This window comes from Rhododendron vialii, chromosome 7a (genome assembly GCF_030253575.1).
Source record: "Rhododendron vialii isolate Sample 1 chromosome 7a, ASM3025357v1".
Classification (NCBI taxonomy): Eukaryota; Viridiplantae; Streptophyta; class Magnoliopsida; order Ericales; family Ericaceae; genus Rhododendron; species Rhododendron vialii.
Genome location: NC_080563.1, coordinates 32,681,931 through 32,696,210, shown reverse-complemented (window position 1 = coordinate 32,696,210; position 14,280 = coordinate 32,681,931). Strand labels below are relative to the sequence as shown.

The window sequence follows — 14,280 nt, the reverse complement described above, 5'->3', positions numbered from 1 at the left end:
GACAAGTTTTAGAATAGTCGATATAGTTTTATTAATGATATTATTTTAAAATATCGCTATTAGACGGTTAAAAATACATATAATTAAGAAAGAATCGATCTAAATAGACAAATAGTTCAGAAACCAACAAGTATAAATGCCCCATATGACAAAATTGAAACATAAAATTAATTATATATGTATATTTTCGCGATACATGCAAATGTGTATGTATAGTAGTACACTTAATTTCATAATTATGCTAAATATAACAAAATTATATTAGTTTCGAGTGGGGCACGTGCACCCCTTTCCCTCCGTCCCTGCTTGGCTGATTGAGAAACTTGCCTGAAAATTCTCATCATAATGATGGAAAATCTTTGGATTAATCACAACTGCAAAATTCTCTATCCCCTCTTTGTTCAACCTTTTTGCAAGAGACATAGCTAAAATCACTATTCCAGTTTTCTTATGGCTTATTGCCCTATTCATATGTCCTATACTTGCATTCACTGCATTGGCTGAAAAGGGCTGTGCATGCCATGCAAATTATAGCAATGACAAAAACGGGTCTCTTCCCTCAACCCATGCAGATTATGGGATGCATGAGGTTGTGACCTCTCTTCTAGATGAAAAAAGTTACTATGTAACACCATTTTATGCCTGCAAGCTCAAGGAAATGAAGGAGACTGGTTTGGCTCCATCCCCAAGTCCTTTAGAATTCCGCTAGCTTGAAAGCACAGAAAGTACTAACTTGTCTAATGATTGTTGTTCTATATGCATTCTATCTGACACTTGGTTGTGCTCGCAGTTGCTGTGGTCGTCTTTTTCCTATATTATGCTTGTTTGCTGGTTGTCATTTGTGTTCGTTACGACTATTGATGCCATCAAGAAATGGATGGCTTAATCCAACTTCTTTATGTTGTACCAGCACGCCATTGAGGCAGTCAGGAAATGGAAGGCTTAATCCAACTTCTTTATGTTGTACCAGCACGCCATTGATGCTGTCAGGAATTTGAAGGTAAATCCTACTTCTATGTATTGTAACTCGTGACTTTGCTTTCATTCCTTGCTATTCCTTATCTTTTCGTTAGTCTATTATCGGTTACTTGCATAACAATTATGTATAAAGGTCGGGGTTACAATGATAACTAAACAAAATTCTGAAATAATTATGACTCTTGCTCATCAAATCTATATTATGAGAACTTTAGAAAAAAGATTTTAAATTTTCATATGAGATAAGAAAAGTTATAAATAAAATACTTAGAAAAAACGCTCCATCCTGGCAGAGCAATAAAATTGAGGGAAACTCATATAAAGAACAAGCATTTCTTACAGAGTGAGTTTCTTGAGAGCAACTCAGTAACCCAGTTACCCAGAAGGTGAAGGATCTCCCAACTCATTAAAGACACAAGTGTTCTTATTTTTTAGTGATTAAAAAATAGAACAGTAGAAATTTGGAATGCCAAGCCGAGCTCTCGAGCAAAACGTTGAAGCTCCGATGTGTTTAAAAGAGGAGAACCCATTAAGTTCAAGGGATTTCAATGAGCAGATTTGTAAAAAACGAATTATGACAAAAATTAGTTGAGGGTACTAGAGGAGGGCAATTAAGTCATTCAATAAAAGGTGCAATTAATGTTTTGGCGGGAACAATTTGGATTTTGGCATTATCAGCTCCCAAATAGTATTGGGATTTTGTATTTTGATTTATCTGATAATATGTTTCAAAAAGTCTAAGAACATGCAGTTGTGTCCGGATTTTTCAACGGGAATTGTGTTCTAAAGTTGTGCACGTATCATTGGTGTGTTTTTTTTTTTTACAAAAAGTCTAGGAACACATACAACTGCAAAACACAACTATGAATAAAACTGTGTTTAGAACCATTGGATACTTAGATACATGTGGATCCAAGTGCATCCAACAGTACTTCCGAACAAAGTTGTGTTCAGAAATGTGTTTTAAAATTGTGCATATATCATTGCTGTTTTTCTTTATATGCTTCAAAAAGCCGTTCTCTGTAATTTGAGTCGAGGATGTTTACATTCTTCGAGTCGAGGATCCCAGTTGTCCAAAGTTTTGGTGGTTTCTCTGCTTCAAGAAATTTTCAGCGAGAGTAGTGCAAGCCCTTTGGTTTCTTCGGATCAGGCCCATGCATGTTTAGCAATGCGTTTTATTCATACATGTTGTCCAATTATTCATATAATCTTCCTAACTATTTCGTTGTTTTTTGTTTCGTTGTTTGTTTGGCTTCTGCAAATTAAGGCTTCTGTTGCTGTCAAAGTTGAGGAGAAGATTCCTGAATCAGACTCGATTAAACATTCCACTACTCCAGAAGTGGTATTACAAGAGAAAGTTGAGAAACCAACCAGTCCCTAGAGTACTGGAGTTTCATCCGAAGGAATTCCCGACCAAGATGTTCATAATTTCTCCAAGTTATCCGTACAACTTGGGGCAATTGCTCAAAGATGGCCTTAAAGAAATTAACGGCAATCGACTTAATGTCACATTATTGTGTTGAAAAGTCAACTTGATTAGGATTGAGTCAGATAAATTTCGAAGGGCAAGTAGATAATTGGGAGAAGAAAAACATGGAGAACTATTATTTGTGAAAAATCTCCTCCTCCTATCATATTGTACGAAGAAGTCATGAAAATGAGGGACTTCGGTGAATTGATGTTGCTGAGGGCGTTTGATTATTTAGTAAAAAATGACAACGAGGGAAAGGCTTTTTTGGCGAAGAATGCCAGACATCGAACGATGTCGGTTGAAGGTTTTTGCAACAAGGATGACGAGAAACATCGAACACTGTCGGTTGATGGTTTTTGCAAGAAGGATGACGAGAATCAAACGCACGTCTTAAATTCCTCATGGATATTGACAAAATTCTAATTTTTTGCATATGACGAGGTCTTATTTATGTTGGTTGCAATGCATTTGAACTGGACTCATTGTACTATCTTGGATTGTCTTGGATTGCAATGTGAATGGATATGGAAGAATGTTTTAATAAGTATATACCTTGATGTCGTATTTTAACTTGGTGCACTTTGTACCCTTATGTTTTCCTACCAATTTTTTTTTTTATCGGCAAAGAAAATTTCACTATCATAAAAGTAAGAAATGAAACAAGAAAAGAAATGTATTGAGAAATGTAAAATATCCTAATGAAGCGTCTCTCTCTCTCTCTCTCTCTCTCTCTCTCTCTCTCTCTCTCTCTCTCTCTCTCTCTCTCTCTCTCTCTCTCTCTCTCTCTCTCTCTCTCTCTCATCCTTGCTTCATTCACAACTATAAATCTTACCTATTCTCATGTTACAAAATCATAAATCAATCTCCCATGACCTAAATATCATCTCTCCTACTTTTGTTACGAATCGACAATGATCCATCTCACGAATCTAATCAACTCTCCTTCATTTTATGGAACCTACAACGATTGATCGCATGTATCTCGACGCTCATCCATTGTCCATTGCGCTTGAAATTAGAATCAATTGTTGCCGTTGGAGGTAGATCATAATATATTTCATCAATAAACAGCTCGCTCGCTTCCCGAAGAATGAAAAATACAACAAATTCTGGTAATAAACCTTTCTTCCTCTCTGTTTTGTAGGCAAAACTAGTCTCTCTCTTGTGTTCTTCTGTAGCCAAATCTTGTTTTTGGTACTGGTGTTTAAGTATATTAATTGTGCTAATAGCATCAATGGGTGATTAATCTTCTTCATTATATTCCTTGTTCTTTGTACGGCTTTTGCTCCGTAAATAGTATGGTCGTACAGTAGGATTTTGTATCTTGATTTTTCTAAAAATATGTTACAATTGGGAAGAAACAGAGAAAGTGGAAAATGTAGATAAGCATTGGAGATGGATTTTTGATATTTTTTTTCTCAAATTTTTAATTTGGGACTAAAAATAGGTAACGATTGAAGATGGTTTTATTGGGACAATACTATTGATAATGATGATGATTAGCAATCGTTTGGGCCTAGCCCATCTTGGTCTATTCTGTCTTTCAAAGATCACTCAAAGCCATCACTGTTATTGATCTTTGATCCAAAACAGTGCCATCCCTCTACTCATATAAACATGTATATTTGCCATTGTAAATCATCACAGTGGGAAACTGAGTCCTGCACGGCATGGGGTTGGAATTTTGAGCGATCTTAAATTATCCTCCTATTATTAAATAGAGACTGAGGTAGTCGACCCATCCAACTAGCTCAGCCATTTCGTCAAATGCAATCAACAATAAATCGGGGATTCTGTTCTCTGTCCCTACACGCAACGACTTGATTGCTCATGCCTAGTTGCAAGCATTCTGATTTACTCTGCAGCGAGGCGGGTCCAAAGCGCCCTTGCCTTGGGGTTTTCTTCGTAACCAACAGAACAAATAAATGGGGCAGGAACCAGTAACGCGTAAACCATGTCAAACCAAGACCGATTAATATCCGAAGCGAACGGATTTGAATTTCTCCTAGAAGAGTTTCCGGTGCGAACACAACAGAGTGGATTGAAAGTTACTATTAACCACAGGAGTTCAATCCAACACACCAACTGATAATTCCACAAAGCAGTTCTTGACAAAGATCAGTCTCTCGAAATTTAACTGATTAAAAAGTTGCATCTCAGGTTTTACAACAGAACAGAAGGAGTGCCAGAAATTTGAACTTAATCCAGCTTAATGGGTAGCATACAACCAAATGATATACTATAATTCTTCCACGGGTAAGTTATACACTACAGAATGGAGATGCACAAGAGAGTTCCGGTACATTAATAGTATTCCCCCAGCTTCCTTCACCGTGTTTCAGCAATATCAAACAAGTCCAAGCTTCTCCAGTAAGGCCTCATTTGTCCAGTTAAAACATCTGATTGGACCATAAATCTAAAGGGACCACATATTCCTATCTTTGGATTGGAAATTTGCATCAAGGATTATATACGCTTCAGACATGATATCCCACATGGCATGCATTACAAGATCAAAATATATACTAATAGACTACGTATCCAATGCGAGAATATAACTTCACCAATACTTTGGTCAAGCAAACAGAGCCTTACTGTTTGATTGTACTCCCATTCTAGGCCAATCCAGCCTGCCTCTCCCACCTCAGATCCTCCGAGAATTCCATAAGTGCAGCACGGGGGTCGCCGTCTGAAATTGATAAGTAATATTGAGCAGTTCCATCATCAACCTGCATGCTCCTCTTCAGCGAGTCAATGATCCTTCTCTTGCCTTGATCAGAGGATGCCCTGTTGGGACAGTTGACCTTCGGGTCAGGGCCACCCTCGAGATAGATAACCGCCACTTCCCTCTTAGCATAGGCATCCAGCTCAATGTAGCAGGTGCCCCCAATCAGAAGGTCTGGGTTGCTCACAGGGATTAGCAACCTTTCCCTTGAGTATATGCCGTGATCGCTCATCATATTGTTCAAGCGTTTTATATCCATAACCTACAGATAAAGGAAACAGTAACTTTAAATGCCATGCCTGCCTCCAAATTAACAACCAAGGAAAGAGGTCATTTAATTTTAGGGTTCGAAAAAAAAAAAAAGCCTCGCACAATTCGAAGAGAACATGATTTCAAGAAACAAAAGTGAAAAGGCAACTAGATACCAATAGAAGTAGCTTAACTCAACATTCGGCCCACTGAGCAACCAGGGCAGATATTTCTCAGACAATATATAATGTATATCTCACACAACAGCTCTGGGGCTGCAACAGTGTTTGGTCCTTTCAGGTTCATAAATGCTTTTTTTTTTTTTAGAAGAGGTTACAGACTTCAAACAAGGTGCTCATAGCAGCTACAAAAGAGAGAATTTCTTAAGAGGTCAAAGGGGAAGGAGGTATAATATTTTGAGAAGGCCTACACAAATGCACGGGGACTTGTGCTCACAAGAAGAGGGGAAAAAATGGGACGACTTGCTATACCAATAAAGATGATAGGTTTCCAGAGGAAATAGAGGCATGGGGTTCCATGGTTCATAAATCACATGGACGACAACTGAATACTGGCTCCACATGAGAGCTAGTAGTTCTGAGGTTTCCGAAACTTTAGACTTAATGAGCCCAATGCGTGAGGCTGTGAGCCTTATGTAAGGCGCAAGGCACGCTTGAAGGGTCGCTGCTACACATTTTACAAGTAGTAACATAGAACAAAGTTGAAATTACAATGAATAAGAATAATTCTTTCTTTGTGATTTCCAACATCACTGTGCTCCTTCTCTAGATTCAATTAGTGTCAAGACCATTGGAGGAAAAGTGTCTTGGTAACTCTCTACCAATAACCAGTGTTATGGAGAAAGCACAGTTACACAGATCCCATCCTCATAGGTTTACTCATCCATAAAGCAACACACTTGTGGGTCAGTTGTGACAGCATTAACTACTGCTTTGGACTTAGATACTAAATAAGCAAAATAAACCAAAATAGGGGCAATGACTGTATGAGTGAAGCATACAGGCTTAAGACAACATAAGGAACAGCAAGTAATATCAAAGGTTGTGAAAACGGGGTAAGTATCGACTATCTAGTATCATTTTCTTAACTATATGTATCATGTTGGGTTACAAATCAAGTATCACAAGAGGCGTTAACAAGCGTAAATACAAGTTATGCCCAATACAGAATAGTAAATTTTATTGCACATATCAATAAAAACTTAGAACGAAGAGCTCACAAAATTAATGGCACCGATTGAATAAAAACTTTCATGATGCAAATTTCGCACTTCAACTGTGTAACATTTCTGCAAAGAAAAAGATCACATATTCGTGCAAGAATATTTACTTAAACATAACTACATAAGATAGGTAAGGAGATAAGTAACAGGTTTAGCTCTTAACAAACCATACAGTTCGATATGTATATTATTGTATGTGTTACTGTAAGATTTGTTTATAAGACACGTTCAGAGATACGTGTTGATTTACCTCTAAACGCACCGAGCCGTAAGGTATGTATCGCGTATCATCGGATTTTTACAACACAGCCCATTATAGATTGCTCTTACTTACAGTGTATCTCTTGGTATTTGTTACTAGTACATAAAATAGCTTCAAATTGTTCCTTGATGATATACTAGGTACAGCAAACTCACTTGAATCCTGTATGCTACTTGTACAAAAACAGCTTCAACAGTTGATTGATGATGTGGAGTAAACCTCAAAGTTGAATTTTGGAGATAAGATTGAGATACTAAGGGTTTTAGGCTAAATCGGTTGATGCCACAACATGTATAGTTAATTTTAAACATCGAAAACGGAAATGGATTGACAACCGAAGCATTGACACAATAGGGGTTGAGAAGGTGAGAATGGAGTAATTCCCTCACATTTGATGATAGAATTTGCTCTTAATACCATTGAAGGAAATGGATTGACAACCAAAGCAATTGGAACATAGGAGGTTTCTTTAGTTGAGTTTGAGAACAAATATTTGTCCTTTCCATACTCAACTTAATTGCCATGCTAACTGAACTGCTTCAAGTTGGATAAGAGCAGTCCAAAAGCTAAAACTTAGTTTTAACCTCTTTCAAAAGCCACTCCGTTCACTAATTTACTTTTCAAAATCCTTCCGTCAAAACAAATGGTCAATCCAAAAAGGTTAACGTGAATCTAAGAACAATTCAAAAATAACAAAAATAATACCAAAACAATAAGAACAGTGCCTAAGTACACGTTTTGTAGAAGATATGATTTCTTGGAACTGAATTTTCTTACTTTCTAAGGAATTCTGCAATCCAAATATCAAGAAAGTTCCTTTTTTACAACGCTAAGGTGTCCGGGCCAGTTTCTGCACACCCGACCAATCCCAACGTCAACAAGCGGGCCCAAATTAAAGCCAGAGAAAAACTTCGTATGAACGGACCCAAGGGATTTGATTAGATCATTAAGAGAGCAAACAAACAAGTCCCACATCTTGACCACCAGGCCATCCTTGGGGTTAATTTCCTCACCTTTCCAATTTATAACGAATCAAGACAACAATTTGTCAAGGGAGAGAGAGTAAGTATACCTGAACGGAGTATTTGACGGCGAGGCTGGCCACAGAGTCCCCGCGAACCAACAGGTGCGAAATCGCGAACCGGCCGAGACCATTTTCTCTCCAGAATGCAGCGGAGCTGGGGTTTCCGACCACCTCCTTCAGCTTCCACGGCGATCTGAAGGCCCTCGTCTGCAGCTCGCGATCGGAAGCCAACAAGAACCACAGCCGGCACACGCAGGCGGCCCGGGCTAGGTCGGCCAGAGGGAGGGCCTCGAATATGGTCCGGAGGACGTCCTTGCATGCTAGGGCTTCGAAATCGTAATCCATCGGAGATAGGACGGCGACGTCGCTGCCGTGTTTGGGTGGGGGTGTTTCGAGATGCAGGGAGGCGGGGGCGGGGAGCGGTTGGATGATGTGGTCGTTTTCTCGTCTTTGTTGCCACAACATTCCATTTTAGTTTAGTAATAATGATAATGCCAGTCAGACGTCAATTTGTCGCAGTACAACCACACTTCTTTCACATATGTATAAAAATGTTAGGTACACGTGGACTCATATATGAAACCCACGTAGCAAAAATTATATGTGAGAGAAATATGATTGGATCTGTGATTGATGGGTATATACGTGTCATTGCTGACAAAATCCAACGTGAGTTGACTCATGGATGATAATAAGATGAGAACAACGAGTTTTGGTGTAAAATATTTTTCGATAAGATGTTTTACCTATTTTATGGTATCGGAATGTACAGAAATGAGAAAAATATTAAACATGTAAAATATTTTTTATTAATCGAATGAAAATGACATACCCTTAGAACCTCCGTAAGTTATTTTCTAGAATGAACCTGTTACCTTCTACTACAATTCTTATTGCACAATTTTCTCAATCGTTAGTCATAACCCACGTCTAATTCCGTTATTCTCTCTCTTCTCAATTGAATTTCACTGTTTAAGTCTCCCCTCCTCTCTACACTATTTTTTCAATTTCTAAAAATATTTTTTATGCCAACCAAATACTGAAAAATAAAATTTTGAAATTTGTTTTTTGAAAAAATATTTTACATTGAAATAAAAGGAGCCGAAGTTAGAGGTATTTTGACTAAATAAGTGAACCAGATTATTACTTTTTTTAAAAATTAGTTATAGGGACGGTAAAATAGTTTTCATTCAGAGGAATGACACTAGCAAAATGATTTTCAATTGAGGTCCTTCAACTTTTTGAATTTTTTAGTCATAAGGCCAAAATATGTTTAGGCACTTTCATAAGGTTTTAATAATTTAGGCACTTTTATAGGGTACTCTAGAGTTTTAAGCACTTTCATATATATGATACCCTATGATTTTAGGCACTTTCATAAGGTACCCTAGGATTTTAGGCACTTTCATAAGATACCCTAGAATTTTAGGCACTTTCATAGAGCACATTTGTCTTTATTTTTGATTGCAAAAGCTACTTGTCATTGAGCTCAAAAAATGTAAATATGGGAATTTTTGGCTAAGTCTCCCTTTTTTTATTTAAATGTTTTTTACATTTGTTAATTTTGTGTTGACCTTTTGTCTCAACTGGAGGAAATTGAAAGTACAAATTTATAATCAATACTAAAAAAAAATCACTAAATACAGGCTTTTTGGATTGTTTTTGTTTTTATTTAAAAAAAAATAGTTTGGTTAAAAATTTCTTTGCTTTTAAAAATTTTCTCGTCAATACGACTCAACAATTCACAAAAAAATTGACACAAAACTAATAAATAAATAAATAAATTGACTAAGAACAAAATAATCTTGCTCAATTATTTAGCTAAAACATTTGTACTAACTTACACCGGTAGGCCACATCGTCTCTAACTTTTTTTGGTGTATTTCTTTGGATATTTATTTCAAAACATTTGTTTAGCTTTTCTTAGTAATTCTTTAGATTATATTTTTGTATATTTCTTTAACTCACAGAAAAAATATAAAATATGTAATTTTGATAACTCTTGTTAAAATAGACACTCCATAATAATAAAAAGAAGAACATAGATAGATTGTAAAACAAAAAGAATATGAGTATATATAGTACCTTGAATCTATTAGGTTCTCCCTCACCGACTATTCAACCAACTGGGAACGAAGATTCTGACATTTTTTGGGGATTCAAAGTGACTGAAATATGAGAGTAATAGTGTAACGACCCTGATTTTTGGTAAATAAAAATTTCGTTAAATATTTAAATTTTATTTTAATTCCTTGGATTTGCTACTAAAAATTTCTTTTTAATTTTAATAATCCGTCATAATTAGATTTGAGATTTATAAAATTATATATTTTCACGCCGAGCAATCTAGTCATTTTTTAAAGACAAGTATGCTTGTAGAAGCACTTGTATTTTTCTTCTAGTGAGTTAAATAAAATTTTTAAATTATATTTCTTGGCTAGAAATCCTACTTGGCAAGTAGAATTAGCATCCAACCGATTAGTTGGTGGAACCGGACCACCGATTCACCTAGTTACAATTTTCTAACCCTAGATGGGCCTTTTTGACCGTCTTTGAGCCTTATGAAACCCTCCGAACCCTATTGAACCATTAGACTATAGGAGTAATCATTTTATTCCTATGTTTAGTCATTTCACTTTACCTAGCATCATTACTTACCCTACCTATTGGATAATAAAGGCAAGGGAAAACTTTAACCTTTGGTCCATAAATGTTAGGGAAAATATTATCCCTTGGACAATAGATTCTCATGACTAGTCATATCAAATTATTACCAATATTTCTTTACCCCTTGGTCCATAATTGTTAGGGGAATTTCTATCCCTTGGTTAATAGACCTTTGACTTGCCAATATGCATGACAAGACAAGTCATACAAAGAATCCCATCATTTTACTTCCAAAAGAAGCAAGACTAGCCATGCATGCATGCACACCTATGTTCTAGTCTTAAAATCCTAGACTTACTTTTCTAGATTTTCTTAGATGTATATAGATACGAGAGAGAGAGAGAGAGAGAGAGAGAGAGAGAGAGAGAGAGAGAGGCCGGATGGAGAGAGTGGGGTGGAGTGTGTGCATGAGTTTTGATTACTTACACAAGCAACATTTATAGCCTTAAGCCTATTTTTTGACTACATGCCAACCCATTCTAGTCTTCCAAAGTACAAAGCTAGCCCATAATTATATTCTTTCTTGCAAGCAACCTCCCCATAGACTTGACAAGTCCAAAACCCTTCATGATGACCTAAGATTTGGCCTACAAATGGAAGTGACAAGTCATGGAAGACTTGGCATGCTTTCAAGCTTGATTGGACATGACAATGGAGCAAATCCATGGGAGGAAGGAGAGAAGGGGGGGCCGGCCATAGAGGAGGGAGGAGGAGCTCAAGTGTTGGCTATAAATAGCACCCCATGCCTTCCATTCAACTCACACCTTCACTTCTTGCTCTCACTTCTCTCTAGAAACCATTTCTGTTTTTCCAGGCAGCCTACTGCCCTTCGTAAATCCTCAGTTTTCCCCTGCTTAGGCTAGTTTTTAGAACCAACTCCCTTCGGAAAAGTTGTAGAGCACTTCGAAACCTTCAAGTTAGACCCAAGAACCATCCCAATCGGCAAAGAAATGACAAAGATATCGGCATCCGAAGTTCAGTAAAAATCTCGGATTTCTATTTCCAGACAGCATACTGTCTTCTCCTTTATCACCATTTTTCTCCTACCTAAAGTAGTTTCTAGGATCAACTTCCTTCACGAAAGTCGTAGAGCACTTCGAGAGCTTCAACTTCGACCCAATAACGATCGTATTCGGCCAAATATTGACCAAGTTACTGCCATCCAAAGTTCGGTCCAGATTTGCAAGTTCACCGCCCGTAGAAAATCTTCCAACTAGCTTATTCGGCCCCGACTAAGTTTCGGATCAAGGTAGATAAATCTCTACTCATTCTCCCTAGTATAACTTTAGTCATTTTTGTTTATGATAAGGCAAGTTAAAGTATTAAGAATAATTAGCAAGCTCGTTTTACAAAAATCTTGAAATGACATTACGATCATGTAGATTTTCTCTACTCACTTCCCTAAGTATAAGTATAACCCCTTGTTCCCTAAACTCTACGTATAGAATCGTACGTTAGATAATAGAATGCTATTGATTCAAAGTATCAATATCCTTATTGTTTTCCTTAAGTAGATAAGGTTATCTATTGTTTAGTTTCAAGTAGATAAGGTTATCTATCGTTTAAAATGCATGATTGTCAATAAGTTTATCTCACTAATGGAGGTATGAGCATGTTAGATAAATGACTTTGTCTTAAATAAACATATGTTGTATCGAATTTCTCAAAAAGTAAGATAGAACGATTTTCGAAAAAGAAGATTTTAACGCTTGATTGAAGTATTCATATTTTGATCTTTGAATGGTTATGAGCATGATTATTAATATAGAATTGGATGATCTTGCTAGTTAGTTTCAAGATTTCAATGAATGATTTATGTTTGTAAAAAAGTCCTACCGCGGAGTCTATGCATGAAAACGTGACACGGAAATCGAGAAAGTTAGAAACATGACACCTAGGGTGTGGTTAACGAAAAGGCGTGTTTTAAAAAGATGAAATGTTTTGGAAACCGCAATGTGGCCGGACATGGTAGCCCGTTGTGTGGTGTGTGTTTTGTGTGCCAATGGGAACCCGGTGCGGCGGAACCATTGTGAGGATACTCGGGAGACCGGAACGGCGGAACCGAGGTTGGGTGTGTGGCTTGGTTATCCGCGTTACGGAGCCAATGCAATTGTGTGCCAATGGGAACCCGGTGCGGCGGAACCATTGTGAGGATACTCGGGAGACCGGAACGGCGGAACCGAGGTTGGGTGTGTAGCTTGGTTATCCGCGGTACGGAGCCAATGCAAATGATTTTGAAAGGTTGGGTGTGTAGCTTGGTTATCCGCGGTGCGGGGCCAATACAAATGATTTTGAAAGGTTGAAATGTTGACACGGTCTACGATGAGTCGCGTAGGAGAAACACGGAAATCTTGGACACCAACGATAGATGATTAACGAATGTGGATGTGTCATTGTTAGCTGTATATACATGTATCATGTGGAAATCGATGATTGTATAACCTGTTGTTTGTAAGTTATGGGTTAGCGGGTATGAGTTTGTTCTATTGAGCGTTGTAGCTCACGGTGTTACCTTTTGGTGACCCTGACATATTATATCGGTGGCGACGCTGGTATAATGTGTCAGACTCCTTAGATGAACAGGATAAGATGTACACCGTGGAAGCTTTTGGAGCAGAGGAGCTTGCTAGAATGGAAGAGCAAGCAGAGTAGTGTTAGGAACCCTAGTTTCCTTTCTTGTTGAATAAATGTACCCTTTCCTTATGATGTATTTATGATGTAATAATGAGCCAGACTTTCTTTATTATATAATAAATGCCTCATTTAACGTACCCAAAATTGGGGGCGTTACAACTTGGTATAAAAGCTTTAGGTTCAAAACCTCGGCCATGGGTAGAATGGGTAGAACCACGAGATAATTTGACCGTTGCACAAACGTGAATTGAGTTTAAGTTTACCGTCTCAAATTGGGTGGAATTCTGTCAAAACAATCTTCGGATTGAAGCAAGGCACGGAATTGGCAATACGGCCGAGCTGGGAATTCCCGAACAATTGGATGATGACTTAAATCAAGAATCGAATGTGGGACTTAGAAACTCGAAAATATTTTTTTGGTATTAGTAAACCTTGCGGCTCGTTCTTGAAATAAATATTTTCCCACGCTTCTTAAGGGACGAGAGCGGAACCTAGCACCGAGTGCCGAGCACAACCCCATTAGGCGCGGCAAACCACGCCCCTCCTAACCTTCAAATTTTAACCTTCAAAAATTCAAATTTCAAACTTCAAATTTAAATTTCCAACCTTTTCCCTCCTCCACCCACCTTTTCAGCCCCCATATATACCCCACCACCACTTTCATTTCATCATCTCCCTCACCATCATAACCCCTCCAACTCCTATCCTACCGAACCGAGCCGAGCCATGGCAACCCGACGACAAGGATTTCCGGAAGACGCCATATTCCGAGAAATCGAGCGAGCCGAAATAACCATAACAATCCAAACCTTATGGTTGCAACTCTTCGCCCTCATTATATTTTGTGCGGTAGTCACAATAGGTATGCCACGGTGGTTCGCCGTGAATAACCGTCTCAACACCTTCTGGTACGGGACTCTCGTCGTGGCCGTCGCACTCGCCGCAGTCATAAAAGAGTACGAACGTCAGTTGCGCCAAGCTTACAACGAAAGATGGTAGAGAATCTCGAGGATGGGCGAGACCCGAA

General features: G+C 38.0%; 1 protein-coding gene across 1 annotated transcript; it reads right to left on the bottom strand.

The window, feature by feature from the left end:
- Positions 1-4,557: 4,557 nt before the first annotated feature.
- Positions 4,558-8,464, bottom strand: LOC131334663 (F-box protein At1g55000). Its single transcript, XM_058369795.1, has 2 exons — positions 8,001-8,464; positions 4,558-5,436 (listed from the first exon to the last, which is right to left on the bottom strand). Exons 1-2 carry the CDS (start codon positions 8,415-8,417, stop codon positions 5,065-5,067), a joined length of 789 nt encoding a protein of 262 aa, XP_058225778.1. The 5' UTR covers positions 8,418-8,464; the 3' UTR covers positions 4,558-5,064.
- Positions 8,465-14,280: the final 5,816 nt, after the last annotated feature.

Coding starts and splice junctions, on each gene's coding strand:
- LOC131334663 (XM_058369795.1), bottom strand. CDS start 8,417: ATGTTGTGGCAACAAAGACGAGAAAACGACCACATCATCCAACCGCTC. Junction 5,437..8,000: donor CCGTCAAATACTCCGTTCAG/GTATACTTACTC, acceptor CTTTATCTGTAG/GTTATGGATATAAAACGCTT.